We start from the raw sequence: 20446 nt of genomic DNA, 5'->3' as shown, positions 1-20446 counted from the left end.
ACCTGAGCTGAACTCGTACTGTTCGCTGCACTTATGAGTGGAATAGTCCAAAAGAGTGAGATATTCGAAAATATGTTATATTGTTAGATACATGTGTCAACACAAATGGAAAAAAAAGATTGTAACAAACCTACATCCACAAGTTGGGAGATTTCGGAATCGGTCACTCACTGACTGACTGCCTGTTTCGACTGTGGTGTGTAGTTCAGTTTGACAAAATGGGGTAAGAGTCCTAATTGTTTACTTTTCCTTTCATTTTCTTTCTAAAGATATTTAACAGCCTCGAAATAGCATAATGCAGTTTTCAGTATACCCATGAAAAGAACAGGTTTTGTCCAAATGTTGAATTTACAAGTAGGTGCTCTTTCATTGTTTAGCCCCCACCGCCCCCACTCCCCTTAACTGTAGTCTTATTTCCATGCATGCTTGAATATTTTTTTTATTTCATGTGTGTGTGTGTGTGTGTAAAACAAAACTGCTGTTATTCAATATCACTTCCCACATAAATGAATATGTTTGTCCATAATTTAAAATAACACCACCACCACCATCAACACAATAGAATGAAGCAGTGAAACCCTGCAGTTGTAGTGCATGTCACTGAGTACTCAGTTCACTCCACTCCACTCCCAAACTGGCAGCAGACACTTTGTGCAGTGACTGTGAGTGCCAGAAAATGTACATATGACTATAAGTATAAAAAACAAAAATGAAAAAAAACCACACCTGATGTAGTACAGGGAGTGTAAACTGGGCAGACCCCCCCCAAACAAACCCAGCTATCTCTCTCTCTCTCTCTGTGTGCGTGTGTGTGTGTGTGTGTGTGTGTGTGATGAAAATTCTAAGACTTGGCAATGTGAACTCAGTTAAAAAGTATTAATAATGTGAATTAGCTTCAGCTAGTATTCAAATTGCTTGAAGTGAGTGCCAGTATAAAATCTTATTCAGAGTGTCAAACTAATTAACAATAATGTAATGATATATGTATTTATCTGCCAGTCATTTGAGTTTGTCAGTCAGTTTGTAGACTTTGATATATTATTAACTTATTAAGCTTTCATAGCTATTTGTATTTCTGGGGGTGGGGTGGGGCTGGGGGGCTTGAACTTGGAACTTGTGGTGCTTGAGGCCTCATTCAAGGCCTGTTCACTGCCAAGATTTTTGGGGGGATACTTTGTTGTTGTTGTTGTAGTGTGTGTGTGTGTGTGTGTTTGTGTGACTGTGTGTGTGTGTTTGTGTGTGTGTGTTTTGAAAATATTTTTTGCCACCTGGCCTTCAGAATGCAGTCTGTGTATATTTGTGAGAATTAAGACTGGAAATTGGTGAAATGGTTGTGTTTTTTTCTGACCATAAAAAAACCCTCAGAAATTTTGTGTAGAATGGGAGACTGAACATATATTAGGAATGTTTAGCTGGCATGTCAACCGGTTTTAGCCTGGAAATAAATTAAATATCTGCGGAACCACCTCACTTGGAGTTAAAAATTGGGGTTGATGGTGTTATTTATTTACTTAGTTTTGTTTTGATTGTTCTACTTACTTATTCATTTACTCGATCAGAATAATTAAGATTAATAATTAGAAAAATATAAGTTGGTCTCTGAACATGATTTACCATATTTTACACAAACAAAACAGTTCTGTTTCATATAATATATTTATTCTGAATGTTTTGGCTCAGTTTCAGTGTCAAAGCAGCTATGATATATGTACATATGCAATATATATATAATTATAAAAATAAAAAAGGACAGATGCCTGACCTACATGGAATGATAGACCCACCATGCTGATCAGGCTTGAGTCTACCAAATGCTGCATAAAAAAAGAAAAAAAAAAACCCAATAAAGACACCCCCCACCCCTTCTTCCACACACACACAAAAAAAAAGAAAGAAAAAAAAGAGACATGTGCTTGTATACATGATAAAAGGAAGCGCTGAGCTGAAGACCTGCTTTTATCATGTCTTGTCAGGAAGGCTGAGGCATGTCAGATTTGTTGTCCAAAGAACCTGCTTCTCTCTTCTCTCTCCATTGCCTGTCTCTTCATTTTCCACCTGGATGCTCTCTGTTCCAAACTGGGAGTCAATTACTCACGCCTTTCTGAAGGCTGGCAACAAGACTTGAGACCCAAGTATCATGCTGGAGAAGTTTACACATGTATTCAACAAAGCTGAACAAGCCTGAGCACTGTGAACACCGTGAAAATAAAATAACTCTGAATAAAGGTGGTCAGTGTTATATTCTAATTTTTAAACTACAATTTGTATGAAGAAACAAAAAGCAAAAGTGGTGAATTAGATGTGGGTGCACTGTTCTGCATAATTTACACAGTACACAGCTGTGCACTGTATGTAATGTGAGAGAGAGAGAGAGAGAGAGAGAGAGAGAGAGAGAGAGAGAGTGAGTTTATGTAGAATACTCAACAAGCAGCTCTGGGCATACACATTTCATTAGATACTGAATTAGTGAATATATAGAAATTTAAATGATAGACTGCACTGTTCCACGAAAGTTCAGTTGGTAATGTCTATATAGTATATATATATGATCACATATTTGCTCAGTCCTGGGGCAGAACAGTGAATGAGTAAGAGAGAGAAAAGTTTGCTCCAGGGACAGTTTGCATATAATTGTGATTTTATTTATAAACTTACAAGTTAGATAAATCATTAAATGAGTATTTAAAAAAAAAAAAAAAGTAAAAAAAAAAAAGAAAAAAAAAGGAGATGATTAATGGATTGTTGACTATAGATTACAAAGTTTTGTACGAATTTAGTAAAAGGCAATGCAGTAATCAGTTTAAAAGCAGTTTATTTTTAAAAGGAAGTGTATGAATCATTTAATGATGATTTTTTTTTTTTTTCTCAAGGCCTGACTAAGCGCGTTGGGTTACGCTGCTGGTCAGGCATCTGCTTGGCAGATGTGGTGTAGCGTATATGGATTTGTCCAAACGCAGTGACGCCTCCTTGAGCTACTGATACTGATAATGATGTAAATTACTTAATTACATAGTATTTGAACGGTTCTGGTAACTTCAGTCCAGTACAGTGATATATTTAAACAAAGAAAATCTCAAAGGATTCAAGAAGTAAAAACAAAATCTGGTTGAAAGAAGGGCTTTCTAATTCTATTGTGTTTGCATACCTGCTACTGCACAGGTTACCATATCAAGAATAATCAAATTTACATTAGTGCAGTAATCAGACCCAGCTATGTACCTGAAAAATGAAAATACAAAGAATTATTTGAAATCTTTTTTTGTCTGTTAAAGAATGTAGCCGTAGAACAACATTTTGATAAAACTTTTAGATGCATGAAATATAAAGACAATAAAACAAACAAAAATATGCAGTTACAACAAAATGAAAAGAAACAGAAAGAAAAAAATGTACTCATGATTTTACCAACAGAGTAGTATTTTGCAGGTAGCTTCATTTAGTTTCATTGAAGGTTATTTCACAGTTTATTCCTAGAATTATAAACCAAGATGAACCCCCACCCCTTTGATCCTTACCCCTTCTCTACACACACACATGCACACACTTGGCGTGTGTGTGTGTGTGCGCGTGCACACACACACACGCACACACACACACACACACACACTCACACTCACTCACTCACTCACTCACTCACTCACTCTTTTAAACACATGTTTGTGGGGAACATACGTGCTGAAAAGGACTGTATACGTAGACCTTTGTGTTTTCACACTATGACTTTTTTCCCCCCTCGTTTAGGGAGTGTATTCAGGACTGGGTTGGAGGGTAAAAGGATGGTCTGGATAATTGGCTGCAGCATTACATGAGATCTTTCACTTGATCCATGAATGTCTCTGGGTGTGTTTGTAGGTGCAGCGTTTAGTGTCATTGGACACAGATGGAAGAATTTGGTTTTACTGGAGAAGTCGGCTCATTATTCCGGCAGACTTGTACCTGTTGCCCTTACAGATTACCTTTATGCATGGTTTAATACCCTGTTGGGTGTATGTCAGGGACATCTCTTTCATCACTGATGTTACGTGTGTGTGTGTCTGTGTGTGTGTGTGTGTGTGTGTGTGTGTACGGATAGGAGTTAGGATGGTGGTGTTGGGAAAGTCCGTCACCCTGCTCCCCATATCCCATCCCACCCACCCCTCTCCTCCTCCTCCTCCACACCTACCCCCTCTCCGTCATTCAGTCCAAAAAACGCCGGACCGGTGCACTCTGTTCGTGATTGAACACTTTGGCATCAATTGGAAGCCGGCGGCTCTGGCGGTGGGTGGGTGGGGTGGTTAGGGTGATGGTGGTGGTGAATGGAGTGCTGCGCCAGGACCCACTTACAACACCATCCAGGCGCGCCCCCAAAGACTCGGTACGGAGCCAGAACAAGCGCACACTCCCGCCCATCTTTCACCGCAACCGCGGTCTCTGCCCCCTCCCCCCCCCCCCTGCTCCCGCCTCCCCACCCCCCCAGCCCCCGCGCATCACCACCACCTCCCGACCAACCACTTCCCCGTCTCTTCCACTCCTCCTCACCACCACCAGCAGCGAGGCTTCCAAAAACCTCACCACTCACAGAAAACACTTATCACTGAGCGCCCGCCATAAGCATTTGGCAGAGCCAGAAGGCTCCGGGCACTGAGGCTTTGTCAGCAGATTGAAGACATCAGCTGTAATTAGTGGGTAGGTATTTTTAGCCCTCACGGTGGAGGCAGTCCGGTTCTAAAATGTGGGAGAAGTCTGGAGGGGGGACGGGCAGGGAGGTGGGGGGTTGGTGTGTGTGTGAGGAGGGGCGGTGGGGGGTGGCGAGGGGGTGGTGGTGAGGGGGGGTGGGGGGTGAGGAGGGGTTCAGGGAGGTAGGGACCTCAGTCTGTGAGGCTGTTTCTGAAATGATGAAGACAAGATCAGTAGATGAAGGGACCACTTGAGAAGAACTGACTGCATGACTGACAGGTGACAAGACTCTGGGGCATAAAAAAGGGGGTTATGAATGCGGAACCTGTAATTGGAGCCCTTTGATTCCAAGGCCGGGGAAGAGAAAAAGAGAAATTGGAATGTGAGCAGAATTATGAAAGTGCACCTGTTGCGAAAATGTAACAGCAGGTTTTGGTAAAAAGAAAGAAAAGAAGAAAATTTGCATTGGTTTGCACTCCTTGCACTGTTTATCTGTAGACTATAGATAATTTTTTTTTTTTGGGTATAGATCTGCTTTCATATTCAGATACGAATAATACCTGTGGATTGTTGTGTTCATGCAGGTGTGCACTCAGTGCCCTTTCAGTACTGCCTTCCCCAGCAGAGTACATAGCTTGAACACACTTTATGCACACAGGTGTGCAGCTCAAGGTTTCTCACACCTTCCCTTCCCACATCAATACACCGTCATTGTGTCAGTCGACAAAAAAAACAAATATTTGAATGAAGATTCTTTTTGAGAGTCATTTAATTAAGAAACTCATGCAAACTATGTGCATGGTGTGTGTATATATATGTTAGACACATGTAAACACACACACTTTTTAATACTCATTTAAGAAACTCATGCAGAATCTGTGCACAATGTATGTATTATTTATAGGTTAAGCACATGTAAGCACACACACAGACACACACACACACACAAATACACATATGCAAGCATGCATGATGCACACTGGTTCATGTACTCACTCCTATGTTCACTATCAGCAGCATGCACTCAACAAATACACACATATAAATATGCAGTGGTAGTTTGAAATGCGTGTGTGCTCATGCTGATATATGAAGTCAGTAATGAATACATGTTATAAATTTACTCAGAAAGAAAACTTACCAAGGTTAACTCATGAATTTGTCGGTAGTACTACTAGTTCCAGTATATATATATATATATATATATATATATATATATATATATATATGTTGCCAGTATATTTCATTGTCTTAAATAAACCAGTACTGAAGGCATGCTGCTCCAGTGTCCACGCCTGGTGTGGAGTACAGTTCACCAATATGTTTTTTTTTGTGTGTAAATGTTAAACAGTTGTCATGTTTTATGCTGTTAATTACATTAAGCATTTAAAGTATGCACAAGTGCACAGATCTATACATCTGCACTCCCAGGTATTTACTTTGCAAGCGTGTAACTCAATTGAAACTGATTTGCTTTTGTAAACCAGTGGGGGCAGTGAATGATTTACTAGTGAGCACAAGTGGATACATCTGCATACATGTATGTATTCAAAGCTGTAAAATGTGACACATTCCTCTTGTTTTATCTTCCAACCCATATTCTTTCCTCTGTTCAGTTATGCAGGTCTGTAGTGGTATGTTTTCACATGTGAGCGAGCTTGATGTGTGTGTGTGCTTCACATCAGTGTGTGGAGGGGAGGTGGGGGGGAGGTGAGTGTGTGTGTGTGTGTTTATACTTTTTGGTGTGTATTTGTGTGGCTTTGCATGTATGTGTATCCTTTTAAGCACGTGTGTGTGTGTGTGTGTGTGTGTGTGTGCGCGTGACTGTGCGCACATGTGTGTGTGCGTGCGTGCGTGCATGTGTGTGTGCGTGTGCACATGTGTAAAGCCTGAGTACATGTGTCTCTGTGAAAATAAATTGACTGCTTCGCAAAAGAAGACATTGAGGGATTTTCGGGACCCCCACCGACAGGTCAGACAGAGTGAGGGCGGTCAGTTATAGGGCAAGGCATGCGGTTTGGGTGGTCTGCTGTTCAGCCAGCTGTAAAGGGGGTACCTGCTGTGGGTGGAAAATGGTAGGCAGCTAAATCTAGATACAGCGGAGACATGGGAGAGGCAGGGGTTTCTCTGTCTGCTCCTTCTGCATACATTTTGGTCATTGGCTGGGCCCGCAGAACAACATAGCAGAACAACATAGCGAGGCCTTACCTATGCTGTGCAGGTTGCTGGCTTTAGTAGCACCTAGCTGTGTAATGCATTCCAGGGACAGACTGGGAAACTGGGCAATGCTTAAGATCTTTAAATCCCCAAGTCTAAAGTCTTGAGTCTTCCAGTAATGGCCGGTATGATTGATCGGTAAGAAATTAGTATTGGCAGCAGTTGTCTACTTGTAGAGTTGTGTCTGTTTTCAGGTAGTTTTTTTTTTTGTTTTTTTGTGTTTTTTTTTGCAGTTGCATCTGTTGTGATCCTGAAAACTGAACTGATATTTTAAATTGAGTTACTGACTCCTGTTGTTTCTCTCTACCAGTCCCCCCATTACCCCCCCCCCATAACCCCCCCCCTCCATTACCGTCCCCATACCCCCCCCCCTCCGCCCCCATTTCTTTTCCCTTCTGTTACACTCGTTGTCTTTCCCTCTCTTTCTTTTTCCATGTGTGTATGTGTACATGTGTGTGCTTGTGTGTGTGTGTGTGTGTGTGTGTGTGTTTGTGAAAAAATATCCACTAGCAAAATGACTTTTTACTTTATCGGTCTGCTTGTACTGTTTGTAACAGCCCAAGATGATACAAGCAGATTGACGATGAAAGAAGTATGTATGATAGTCAGTCATGTCCGACTATGACCAACAGAACAGCAGAGGTGGCAACTGCTGTCCCAACTAGGACTAGAATTTGATCATAGTGGAGAGTGTCGTTCCCAAGTTACATCCCCACTTTACTGGCCAAGAGGTTTTAGGACAGTCAGAATTGGGATGGTTCCCAAAGTCCAGCAAGCCCCTAGGGTTACAGCACTAAGAGTCAGTGCAATTTTGTGTCTCCTAGTTTGAGAGTCATTGTCCTTCACAAAAGACTAAGCTGGCTGATAATGATTTCCCATTGCAATGGAAAAAAAAAACCCATTGACAGTGCAGCTCTCACTTTGCTGTTGTCCCCACTGTAAACTTATAATGTCAATCTGTGATATAAAGTATAAACTGAGTGTTGATGAAATAAGTAAGCAAGGAAAAAAAAAAAAAAAAAAAGAAGTGAAATGGATAGCTGTAAGATGTGGTGATGGTTTCATGGTGTCTTTTTCAGGTTTGCCAGGATCCTTGCTCACTACCCCTACGTGGTGCTTCTGGTGGTGCTTGTGGTGACGGCCACCTGTCTGGTCGTCAGCATCACCATCCCCCGGCGCCTGGACTTCAGCCAGCCCACAGCGGTCAGTACTGAGTGATGACCAACCAGCCTCTGCGGGGAGGGGGGTGGGAATGATAGGGGGGTTGGGGATGGGGGTGGGGTGGGGGACTCTTTCAGTTGTACAAATATCCACATGTGATAAAAAAATTTAAAAAAAGTCATCTTTTTTTCACTGTCTTTGTTTTCTGGCTTTTTCATTTTCTTTTCTGCCTGGCCTCCTCCTTTATTGATCTCTGCCTTGCTGATCCAGTCACCCATACTTTTTTTTTTTTTTGGTTTGTTTTGGTCTGGAAAGTTGTATTTATTTTTGGCAATTTTTCGGGATTTTTCTTTCATTTTTTTTTTTTAATAGTTAAGCTAACCACACATCATATCATGGCTATTTTCTGGACTTTATTACAAGGCATTCTTATAATGAATTCTGTCCTTCTTTTGTTGTTGTTTTTGTACACCTATAGGATGCGTGATTTACCCATCTATAGGTTGTGTGTGTGTGTGTGTGTGTGTGTGTGTGTAAACACACTGTGTAACTTAAATCCTTGCCTTTTTTCAGCAGTGACACAGTGTGGCAACCACTACATTCATTTAGATTAAAAAATATATACATGTCATTGTGATAGGACAGTCTGGGGAATAGCAGTGTGTGTGAGCATGTGTGTGTGTGCGTGTGCATGAGTGAGTGAGTGTGTGTGTGTGTGTGTGTGTGTGTGTGTGTGTGTGTGTGAGGTGGTGGATTTTGTGATTGAAGCTCCACATAACGCTTCCAAATTTTCCATCCAGATTTCAGAGATGAATCAAGCACTACCGGAGTTGTCAAGAATAAGGGTGTAACATATTTTCACAGATCTTTTGGTTTTTTTTTACTTGTCCTAAGGTATCCAGACACAACAACCTTTTTCGGGTAATCAGAAAGCATTCCAGAGTTTATATAAGTCAGTGGGAATAATTTCATAATGATGTGGGGAAACAAAAAGAGAGACACAGGAACGATTTCTTTTATCAATAAATAGAAAAAAGAAAAAAAAAAGAGAAAAAAAAGGAATAAATGAAAAGTTATGAAGTGGATTTATCTATGTGTAGCTAGAATTATTTCACTTACCACTGACAAGGTGAAGCAGTTAGAATCATTACACTTTTCAGCTGTTGTATGCCTCGCTAGCTGTTCAGACATACAATATATATATATATATATATATATATATATATATATATATATATATGTATATATATGTGTGTGTGTGTGTGTGTGTGTGTGTTCATATTTGTATTTAAAAAAAAAAAAATAATGAAAAAAATCTGTTGATTTCCTTCAGACATAGCTGTGCTGAATCTAACATAATAATATCTTGGTGTTGTGTGCTTTCTGGAATTCGAATGTCCTCAATTGAAGAAGGGAGGGAAGCAGCCATAAAGAAAGAAAGTTACATTCATTTGGAAGGCAATGTGATAGTCCCAAGGGGCTGGCTATGGAGAATTCAGATAGCTCTCTGTTTCATGTTTTTTGTAAGCTTCTCTTGTCTTGTGTGTCAGTCCTTGTGGCTGCCCATCAGTCTGTCCATGTCCTTTATCTGACTCTTTCTTTCCTCCACAATCTCAACCATTTCCTCCCTTGGTGTTTTTGTTTCCCCCCACCCCTCCCCCTCACAAATAGCTATTGTCTGTCTGTGTGTGCACAGGGATAACTTGATTGATTTGTGATTTAGAGTAGGCAGTTCAGACTGTGGCTGTTAAGATCACTATTTCTGTGGGATCTCTAGTTTTGTAAATTACAAAATTAGACAGAATAAGTGAGAGTTATATACACATACATAAGCACACACGCACGCACGCACGCATGAACGCACAAAATGTGCATGAAGTTCTGATTAATTTTAAGAATGGCAGGCAGACACCAGAAAGCAAAATCAGGCAGGAAAGTAAGACACAATGCATAAAACAATTGCTGACCTCCAACAACGATAAACTAACGGCATGTTTTCTGTTTTGCAGGGATTTGAACCTCGGGGAACGGAACTCAGCAAACGGATACGGACCTACCAGAGCATCATTCACAACTATGACAAGAGGCTGAACCTGCAGCCTTCAGAGGTCACCAGGGGCGTTGGCAGTGATGCCAGGGACAGATCCTTCGACGGAAACCTGGATGCTGAGGGGAACGATGGGAGTGGGGAGGAAGAGGATGAGGAGCAAGAAGGCAGGAGCAGCAGCCTCCTTAGTGAACAAAACCTGCCGTGGAAAGTCGTAGCCAGGAACTATTTTTGTGGATTGCCTCGTCAGTTTGGGTTCCTTTTTGATTTCTCTTCATTGTCAATGACCTTATTGATTTACCGTGTTCAAAAATGTTTTGTTGAAATCGTGATTTCGTTATTTATGATTAATGAGTTACTTGATTATTATATCTTTTTTTTTTCCTGCTTGACTGATCTTTCCTGGTAATGATTGATGTCTTTCTACTCACAACATTAAGGAATATTGGTCAGTTTGAATTATCCCTACATCCACTGGTAAGGTAACCAGTGAATATAAGATATTCCAGCATATCAGAGAAAAATTGTCTGTCTGATGTCTTTCAGGTAATTCTTACAGTGCAAAACATGTTGCTAGCATTGCAACAGACACAGTTTTCCAGTGCTGTGATAAGCAAAAGCCTGTTTTGTCTAAAACTATAATCTATCTGTGACTTGCTGTAAGCACGTTGGGTTATGTTGCTGGTCAGGTATCTGCTTGGCAGATGTGGTGTAGCGTATATGGATTTGACTGAACGCAGTGACGCCTCCTTGAGCTACTGATACTGTAGGAGAATGGTTCTCGAAATCAACATAAAGTGACTTTTCAAAGTAACAAAGGGATAAGTCAGTCAGGTCAAAATCCCTTCTGTGTGATTTTTTTGACCAGTGCATAAACTTTATTATGAAGAAGAAGTGGCAATAAACAACAACTAAACTTGGTAGAAGAAGATCTTAGCTTTTCGTTCATTAAGTAGATACTTGTGAGTGGAAGCCATGAATCCTTGATATACATTCCAGAATTTATTTTGATATTTGAAATAGAATAAATAATAATGTGTAAATCTGAACTATTTCATAAAAATATATTGTTGGTTATGTATCATAAGTGCTGCACTTGCAGTACATATCTCACTTGTATGACTGATGTTGTTCTTTTGCCACCTTGTGTTCCAGACAAAGATTACGTTCGCGTCATGTACAAGTCGACGGATGGCAGTTCTCTGCTGAGCGCTAAAACCCTGCGGACCATCTGTCAGCTGGAAGAAGAGTACTACGACAAGTTCAGCAGCTACACCTCCATGTGCGAGTCGCGCCACCAAGAGGATCACCAGTGCTGCCGTCGTCTCTCCCTGCCCAACTTTGTGGCCTTGCTGGCCAAGAAGACTTCCTGTCACAACATCACGGACGGGGACATTGGTAAGATGTTCCGCCTGCTGAGCTCCTGTGCAGGATACTACCACAACCTGACCCTGGGGCCGGCCTGTGGAAAGCTCCCCAAAGAAAAAGTTTGGTACGGGGGCTTTCAGAACGAGCAGGAGAGCTGTCCCGGAGTCCCACGCAAGTGCACGGCCAGGAACTTGGTGTACAATGTGTTGCACTACCTGGTGGATCACAAGTTCCTCAGCAGACCTGCTGTGCCCAGGACCAACCCTCCTCTGACTTACGTGGCCACTTTTTTACCAGTGGCAGCTAGTGAGTACAACATTGGTTTGTATCAGCACCTGGAAAAGCTGCCTCGTGTCTACAAAGGGGTGGAGATTGCTGGTGCTTACTTCAATGTGAAAGACAAGTTGTTTGAGCAGAATTTGGTAGGGGACTCGGTGTGGTTGGGGCTGGCAGGGGGCTTTATATTCCTGGCCATGTGGGTATACACAGCTTCCATCTTTGTCACCTTCATGACATTCCTGTCCATCTTCTGGGCCCTGGTCACGGCCTACTTTCTCTACACATTTGTCTTTGAGATCAATTTCTTTCCCTACATGAATATGATCGCCGTAGTCATCATGATAGGTATCGGCACAGATGACCTGTTTGTCTACTGCAAAGTTTGGCATCTGGCCAAGTCGGAGAAAAACAACGGTGTTTTGGAAAAGATCATCTGTGACACACTTCGCCATTCTGTTCTCTCCATGCTTGTCACCAGCCTCACTACCGCAGCAGCATTTTATGCCAACTACATCAGTGACATCACGGCTATTCGCTGCTTCAGCATCTATGCTGGAACTAGCGTTATTTGCAACTTTGTGCTGACTATTACCTGGATGCCTGCTTCTATTATGCTGTACGAGAAGTGGTGTAACTTCTACATGTGTCAACGAGCTGAAGTATACACAGGAGAATTTAGTATCTGTTACTGTATTTGCAAAGTACCTTACAAGCTTTACTACCTCATCTCTGATTGGTCAAGAGTGTTTTTTGAACAAATTCTTCCTTGCCTTGTGATCAAACTGAGATACCTGTGGCTATTTTTGTATGGATGCTTAGGTATATGTGCTGTTGTAGTCATATTCTACTACCCTCGCCTCAGGCTACCTTCCAGCAAGAAATTCCAGGTCTTCAGTAGTGATCACTTGCTGGAGAAGTATGATTTTCACTTGAGGAATGTGTTTGGTTTCGAAATGATGAATGAGGAGGACACGCCCACTTTCCCCATCACCATAGTGTGGGGTGTCCACCCCACAGACTATGGAGACTATCTTGATCCCAGAGACAGAGGTGCTCTTGCTTTTGACAGTGAATTTGACTTGAGCGCTGCTGATTCCCAGGTGTGGGTCTTGGACTTCTGCCGACGGTTGCGCCGCACAGAATTTTATCAAGCCACACATGGCATGCAGCTGACCAACTGTTTTCTTGAGAACTTTGTCAATCGCTACATGAAAAGGCCTTGCAGCAGCAGAGTTGGCAATTCGCTTTGCTGCAACAACACTGTGTTTCCTTACCCGAAGGAGGTTTTCATGGAGTGCCTGATGGACTACATGCGGGTTCTGCCCAAAACCCCAGGTGTCCACTACTCCCAGCATTCGCCCGGGCCTCGCTTTCACGACGGCCGTGTGACTGCTCTCATCGTTCAGTTCCAGAGCGTGGAGCGGTACAACCATAACTACCAGCATGTGCAGGCCTTCTACAGAAGGGTGAACCAGTGGGTGACGGAGGAGATGCTCAGGGCTCCCAAAGAGATGCGCTACGGCTGGTTTGTCAGCTACCTGGACTTCTACGATCTTCAGCACAGCCTGGTGTCTGGAACACCGATGGCTCTGGGCGTGTCCCTGGCTGTGGTGGCTCTGGTGACCTTCTTCACCACCCTCAACGCCTTGGTCAGTCTGTACGCACTGGTGACCATCGCCTGCATCATCATGGTCACGCTGGCCTCATTGGTTCTCCTGGGCTGGGAGCTGAACATCTTGGAGTCGGTGGTCATCACCGTGGCCATTGGGATGTCCATTGACTACACTCTGCACTATGCTGTGGCTTACCGCCTGGCTCCAGACCTGGACCGCGAGATGAGGGTCGCCTCCTCTATCAGCCGAATGGGGAGCCCCGTCGCCATGGCAGCGGTGACAACCTTTGCTGCCGGGGCGTTCCTAATGCCGTCCACTGTGTTGGTTTATCGCAAGTTTGGGACCTTTCTCATGCTGCTGGTGTCGGTGGGCTGGGTGTACTCCACCTTCTTCTTTCAGTCGCTCCTGCGTCTGATGGGACCTCAGGGGGGCTTTGGTCAGTTCCACTGGCCGGCCTCCGACTGTTGTGGACCCTCCTCCAGGGAGCGTGTGGACAAGACGATTTACGCTTTTTCAGAGTCCACCCTCAGTTCTTCGTCAGCAAACCATGCCAGTAGCACCGAGACACACGAGTTAGAGCCCCTCACAGACCTTCATGACTCTTCCCCTCGGTTGATATCACACCACCCTATACATCACTGTCCTGCTCACCATCACACCCATCACCACCACCACCACCACCATCATCGACCTCGTTCTCGAGGGCAGTACACTCCAGTTCGGACTGACATAGCTGAAAGCAGAGGCTTGAACAGCAGAGTAGAGGAGGAGAGGTCCACGAGCGTCCCCAAACGAGAGCCCGTGGTGAGTTTCGAGTCGCCCAAGTGTGCGCACAAAGAGCGCAACGAGAGCGAAAGGACGTGCAGTGTGTCGGAGGCGGACAGCGGGGTGGCGCTGGCCCACACGGACCAATCACCGACATGTGCCGCTCAGACCTCCTCCTCCTCCTCCTCCCAGCTGGTCTGCCAGAGCCCTGTTGTGACCCCCCTGCGGCCCGTCTCTGCTGACCTGTCATCCCACGAGGGATTCCCGCAGGCTGTCCAAGTGCTGTAACTTTGTTGGAATTGTTTTGTTGTTGGGTTGTTGTTTTTTTTTCTCTCTTTTCTTCTTCCATTCATGCACTCTTGTTTGTCTTTTGGTGTTTTTTTTCTCTGCACTGTGTTTGTTTCTTTGATCTTGTTTATTCCTTATGAAATGAGTCGTTCATTGTGAGCAGCTTTTTTTATGGTTGATATATATCACTTTCTTTTTTTTAATTTTGATTTTGGTGTATTTATGATGAATGACTTTGAAGATTTTATTGACTGAGTGGAGCAAGAGTTTGGGTAAGACTGGTGATCAGAATACAATCAGTGTAAATGTAGTGTGTGTGTTCGTCAGTGTAATATCTATCCACATACTGTGATTTTAAATGAAAAAATGAATAAATTAAAAAAATACAAAATACAGAGGAGTACAAAGGAGTGAGAATCTAGAACAAAATTAACTGTAAATAATACTTCTGATGTTATGAGAAAGTAACAAAGGGAAATAATACTTCTGAAAAAAAAAATCATCTTCTGTTTTTGACAGTTATGATTTTATGTTGCACTTACTATTTTTCACTCATACCAACCTGGTTTTTTTTAGTTTTTTTTTTACGTCTTTTATAAAAATTGATTATTTGTTTTTAAAAAAAATCATTTGAAGCACTTGTTTGGTTAGATTCAAAGGCAAAATTCTAAATTTGATTAAAGGTTTTACTTATATTCCATGGAGTGTGATGTGGACAACTGTGAATTTACCAGAAAATATTGATATATATATATATATATATATAGATAATGCATTTATCAGGCTGTGATTTTTGCGATGGTTTACTTTTGCGAAGTAACCCCACCCCCCTCACCTCCCACCCCCCCTTCCCAGTCCCCATGGAAAGCATACTATTCAGCTGAATCTATGAACATTTCACGAACCTGACTATTTGTTGAGCAAGGTTGAAAATGCTGTTGATCAAAGTTGTGTCTACAATTTCATTGTGTTATTGTGATCTTTGATTAGCAGTGTTGCTTCTTGGTTTATGCATTCTGGAGATTCTTTATATATATATATATATATATAAGTCTGTATGAATAGAACGCCAGTCTGCTCATTAGGACAACCCTAGCCCCTACCACACATACAAAACATACACACACATACAGTACACACACATGCTTGCACACACACACACGCATGCACGCGCGCGCGTGCACACACACACACACATACAGACACACACATACACACACACACACACACACACACACACACACACATACACACACACACACACACACACACACACACACACACACACACACACACACACACACACACACCACACACACACACACACACACACAACAGCCCACCTTTGCAGCCCTGCAGCCTCTGTTCTTCATTTTTCACGGTGCATGATTAGAGTGAATCCACTGAATGGGAAATGAAGGCGGAGGGCAGGGGGAAAGATCTTCACAATACATAACATAACATAACATAACATAACATAACATAACATCTTTCACTGATATATATATATATATACATACAGTGGCTGAGGGATTCGTCTTTTTTTACTGATGATACACTGTAGTGTTTTGTTGGGTTTTTTTCCCCCTCTTTTCTTCTTCTGTTATTATGTAGATTTTCCACATTTTCAGTTATTTGAGGCTCTTATCATTTGTTAAATTAAAACATGTATACTTAAGTTAACTCTACCTAATCCTCTGGACATCATGCTCAACTAAACAGGAAAACATTGCTAAGCCAGTTATTGATAGTGTGACAATTGTGAGTAAATTGTCTGTGTGTGTGTGTGTGTGTGTGTGTGAGAGAGAGAGAGAGAGAGAGAGAGAGAGAGAGAGAGAGAGAGAGAATATGTTTGATGACACAATGAATGCATTCCTCAGTGAAACCGTGGGAAAATAGGGAGAAGAAAGGAGGAAGCTGAAGGGTTTGTTAAAACAACCCTTTTTCTCATGCTTGCCTTTATCATTGTGAATATCGGCGATCAGTATCTTGTGCAAATTGATATTGCATTGGTCTTGATCTGGCTTAAAATTCCTGCAGTGTTGCATTTCACTTTTCAAATGTGGGGGTACCCTTGACTTTGTATGAAGTCCGTCATGTCAGTCTTGTCAGTCTGTCTATCTATCTAGATATCTGTCTGTCTGTCTGTCTGTCTGTCTGCGTCTATCTATCTATCTGTCTGTCTGTCTGTCTGTCTATCTATCTATCTATATCTGTATTTTTGCATATCAAATTGTAAGCTGATGACTTGTGGTAAGCTTTGTGTTTTTGAATGAGCACTAAAATAGTTTTGTTGTTGTTGTTAAAACAGTACTTGAAATTTTATAAACCTTTGTCTTTTCTGTATGTTGGAATGTCAACAATACTTTGTCGAAAAAATCTGTTAATTTCTCATGTGATAAATTTTATGATTGGAAAATATTTGACTGGACTACTTGAATATATTTATTCTTTTGAGTGACATACAGGGAAAGTGTATTCTGTCCAAAATGATGATTTGAAAAAATGAAACCAAATTTACTCCTTGTATAAGCTATATTCAATGAACCAGTATTTCTATGGGAATGATAAATCTACATGGACATTCATCAGACTGACTGTATTATGATGATATAGGTGCACACATAATCAATAGGTCATAACCATCTTGTGCAAGTCCTGTATGTTGCCTTTATTTTAAGCTGGATTTCTGGAAGGACATGTTCATAAAAAAAAAAATGTTCTGCCCCACAGGTCAAGATGTACAGTGTGTGTGTGTGTGTGTGTGTGTGTGTGTGTGTGTGTGTGTGTGTGTGTGAATTATTTGATATCATGGGGCTGTTGAGATTATCTAAAACAAAGCAAAAATAAGAGTAGGCTGTCAAGTACATAGGAATGGAAGATGTACTCTGTGTGTGTGTGTGTGTGTGTGTGTGTGTGTGTGTGTGTTTGAATTATTTGATATCATAGTGCTGTTGAGATTATCAGAATATTATTTAAAAAAAGCAAAAATAAGAGTAGGCTGTCAAGTACATAAGAACGGAAGATGTACTCTCTCTCTCTCTCTCTCTCTCTCTCTCTCTCTCTCTCTCTCTCTCTCTCTCTCTGTGAATTATTTCATGTCATGGGGCTGTTGAGATTATCAGAATATTATCTAACACAGACAAAGCAAAAATAAGAGTAGGCTGTCAAGTACATAAGAATGGAAGATGTACTCTGTGTGTGTGTGTGTGTGTGTGTGTGTGTGAATTATTTTATGTCATGGGGCTGTTTAGATTATCAGAAAATTATCGAACACAGACAAAGCAAAAATAAGAGTAGGCTGTCAAGTACATAAGAATGGAAGATGTACTCTCTCTCTTTCTCTGTGTGTGTGTGTGTGTGTGTGTGTGTGTGTGTGAATTATTTCATGTCATGGGGCTGTTGAGATATCAGAAAGTTATCGAACACAGACAAAGCAAAAATAAGAGTAGGCTGTCAAGTACATAAGTATGGGCTGTCAACAATGCTTTTTTGCTGTTGTTAATTTAAGTTTACTGTTTCTTAGATTGTTTATTTTATTATTTTCCGCACTGTGTGAATCTGCTTTTCCTTGATATTTAATTTGCTGGATTGAAAAATATTATGAATGGAAGAGACATATAAGTAACTGATGGCATTGACATAAGTACTTACCACGTTTTGTTTCAAATATTGTTGACAGTGGCTACATGTTTTAGATTTTACTCTGCATGGCATGTATCTCTGTACCCAGTATTTTATGAAGCTGCTGGAAGGTTTGAATTGTTATTTAAAACCAAACTCTGGTTGACTGAGCTGGTTTCAAGACCAGATTTTTTTTTTGATTTTTTTTTCCTCTTCTGCTGCGATTCCTGTTGCTGACTATTTTACTGCTGTGGAGCCATGCACAAAAGTTTTGTCTTCACTAACCAGTGGTAGTAATTATGATTACATTCTGTTATAATTATTGGTTCTGCTGTTTTACGTGGAGTTGTCAGAGGAGAAATTCTCACCAGAAGTGAACGTTTTATTTGATGTTGATTTCAGGCAAGTTTGATGCTAACAAAAAATTAGAAGCACCAAAATTAGGTGCTTATGTGATATGGATAGAACAGAAATGGGTTAGCTGTGTTTTTTGTTCGTGAAAGGTGGTGGAGTAACAATGATGCCAAAAGCTGGAATAAGTCAGTCACTGAGTAGGTGCCACACAAGAGAGTCTGGACTCAGCTATAGTCTGGAAGTATGATGGCATGTGGAAATCATGTTCAAATATTGTTTCATATTCTTGATATGATACAGAAATTTGTGAGCCAAAAGTGTGTGTGTATGTGTGTGTATGTTTGTGCTTGTGTGCGCTTGCATGGGCGTGTGTAGTCCTTTGAACCTCTGTGCAGCACCTTTATCTTGAATTGTTTCAGTATCATTAAACTACATTCAAACTTACCCATGATGATTTGAACAATGCATTGATATAAAATTGCACAACTGGCTTTTCACATTGTAAGATTGTTTTACGCCACCTTTATGGCAAACAGCTGTCTGTTTTCTTTTTGTTTTAATTTTGTCTCAAACACATGGTCACTTTTTGTTTGAAGATAAACCTTCCGTCTTGCTGTTGTTTTCCCCTTTGAGCAGGAATATGACACAAAAGTCTTGATTTACAATTGCGTGTGTGTGTGTGTGTGTGTGTGTGTGTGTGTGCACGTGCAACAAAAAGGTATGACTTACACTTACATGTGTATATGTGTCTGTGATAATGTACTTGTTTGTGTTTGTCTCTGTGCATGTGTGTGTGTGTGTGTGTGTGTGTGTGTGTGTGTGTGTGTGTGTGTGCTAGTGCATATGTAAGCTTTGTGAGTTATCTTCAAGAATTTGAAAGTGAATGTGAATATAATTATACTTTTTCAAGTTTTTGTACATTGCACATGTCAACACAAATCTTCTTTCCAACATAATATGTGCATATATTATACATCCTTTCATTAGCCTTCACACATTAAGTTTTGGCATCATATACCTTCTTCAATTTGTAGAAATTCTATATTCTTTACTTTTTCCACACCTGAGGACAACCACACAAAAACTGTTTTGGGATAGTTGTTTTTGTGTGTGTGCACATTTTGTGTATGAAATTAAGCATTGATTCTATGGCTTTGGGTTATAATGCAGTATTATCAAAGAAGTGATAGCTTTTTTAGGCACTTGCTGATGCTGTACATTGTATCATCAACCAAAGAAGGAAAGAGTTCAGTTTTCAAGACAACATTCTTCTTCCTGTGAAAGGCGGTATTCACATACGATCTCAGGGTATGTTTTTTCCATCGCGCAGAAGACAAATATTTGGGGTAACGTTTTAATGAGGACAATTCCTGCTGGGTTTTATACTATTTGCCTTTTTTTTTCTCTTTCTTTAAAAAAGAATATGACATGTGTATTTCTGTGTTTTTTGTTTGTTTGTTTTTTTTTGTTTTTTTTGTTTTTTGTTTTCTTTAACTTGCATTGTATATATTTAAACTTACTATTTGTATGTTAGGGAGGGGAGAGGGTGTATACTGTATTTTTATATGCATTTCAGTGAACTTACCTGTCATATTATTAAATAATTGAGTTGGTTTTTTTCTTTCTGCCCCCAAACAAATTTACATCAAATGAAACGTGCTGTTTTGATGTAGCATTGTCCTGCCAAACCAAGAACATTTTCTAAGGGAAGTAATGCACCAGAAGTCTGGGTGTAAAAGGACCGGAGTGTAAGGATTTCCCTCCCTTATGTTGTTCATCCAAGTGTCTCCACCCTGGCAATGTACGTGTTACGTCCAGCTGCCTCAGCAAGGCAGCTAAAAAAGAAAAAAAAAAACAACTAAAAAATAAGACACACACACACACACACACACACAACAACAACAACAACAACAACAACAACCTTACTTTTAAGCCTGTAAAATTATTTATATCATTTAATGTGAACAAGCATGACATTTTCATTTCATGACCATTGATGTATCACTTGACTATGTAAGAAGATAGGAAAGGAATACATTCACATTTAAGTTTAAAAAAAAAAAAGGAAATATAT

General features: G+C 40.9%; 1 protein-coding gene across 2 annotated transcripts in view; it reads left to right on the top strand.

The window, feature by feature from the left end:
• Positions 1-15426, top strand: part of LOC143281577 (protein dispatched homolog 1-like) — a 72637-nt gene extending 57211 nt beyond the window's left edge. Inside the window, exons 1-4 of one of the 2 annotated variants that reach the window (XM_076586813.1) lie at positions 1-223; positions 7953-8076; positions 10044-10326; positions 11237-15426. The exon at positions 1-223 is cut by the window's left edge and continues 259 nt beyond it. In XM_076586813.1, coding sequence (XP_076442928.1) covers positions 219-223; positions 7953-8076; positions 10044-10326; positions 11237-14394 — 3570 coding nt within the window. In that variant the 5' untranslated portion in view covers positions 1-218 and the 3' untranslated portion in view covers positions 14395-15426. The remainder of the gene's footprint in view (positions 224-7952; positions 8077-10043; positions 10327-11236) is intronic. The other variant, XM_076586812.1, reaches the window with a different exon arrangement.
• Positions 15427-20446: the final 5020 nt, after the last annotated feature.

The sequence above is a fragment of the Babylonia areolata genome, chromosome 4, assembly GCF_041734735.1.
Source record: "Babylonia areolata isolate BAREFJ2019XMU chromosome 4, ASM4173473v1, whole genome shotgun sequence".
Taxonomy (NCBI): Eukaryota; Metazoa; Mollusca; class Gastropoda; order Neogastropoda; family Buccinidae; genus Babylonia; species Babylonia areolata.
This window is presented reverse-complemented; position numbering and strand designations above follow the sequence as displayed.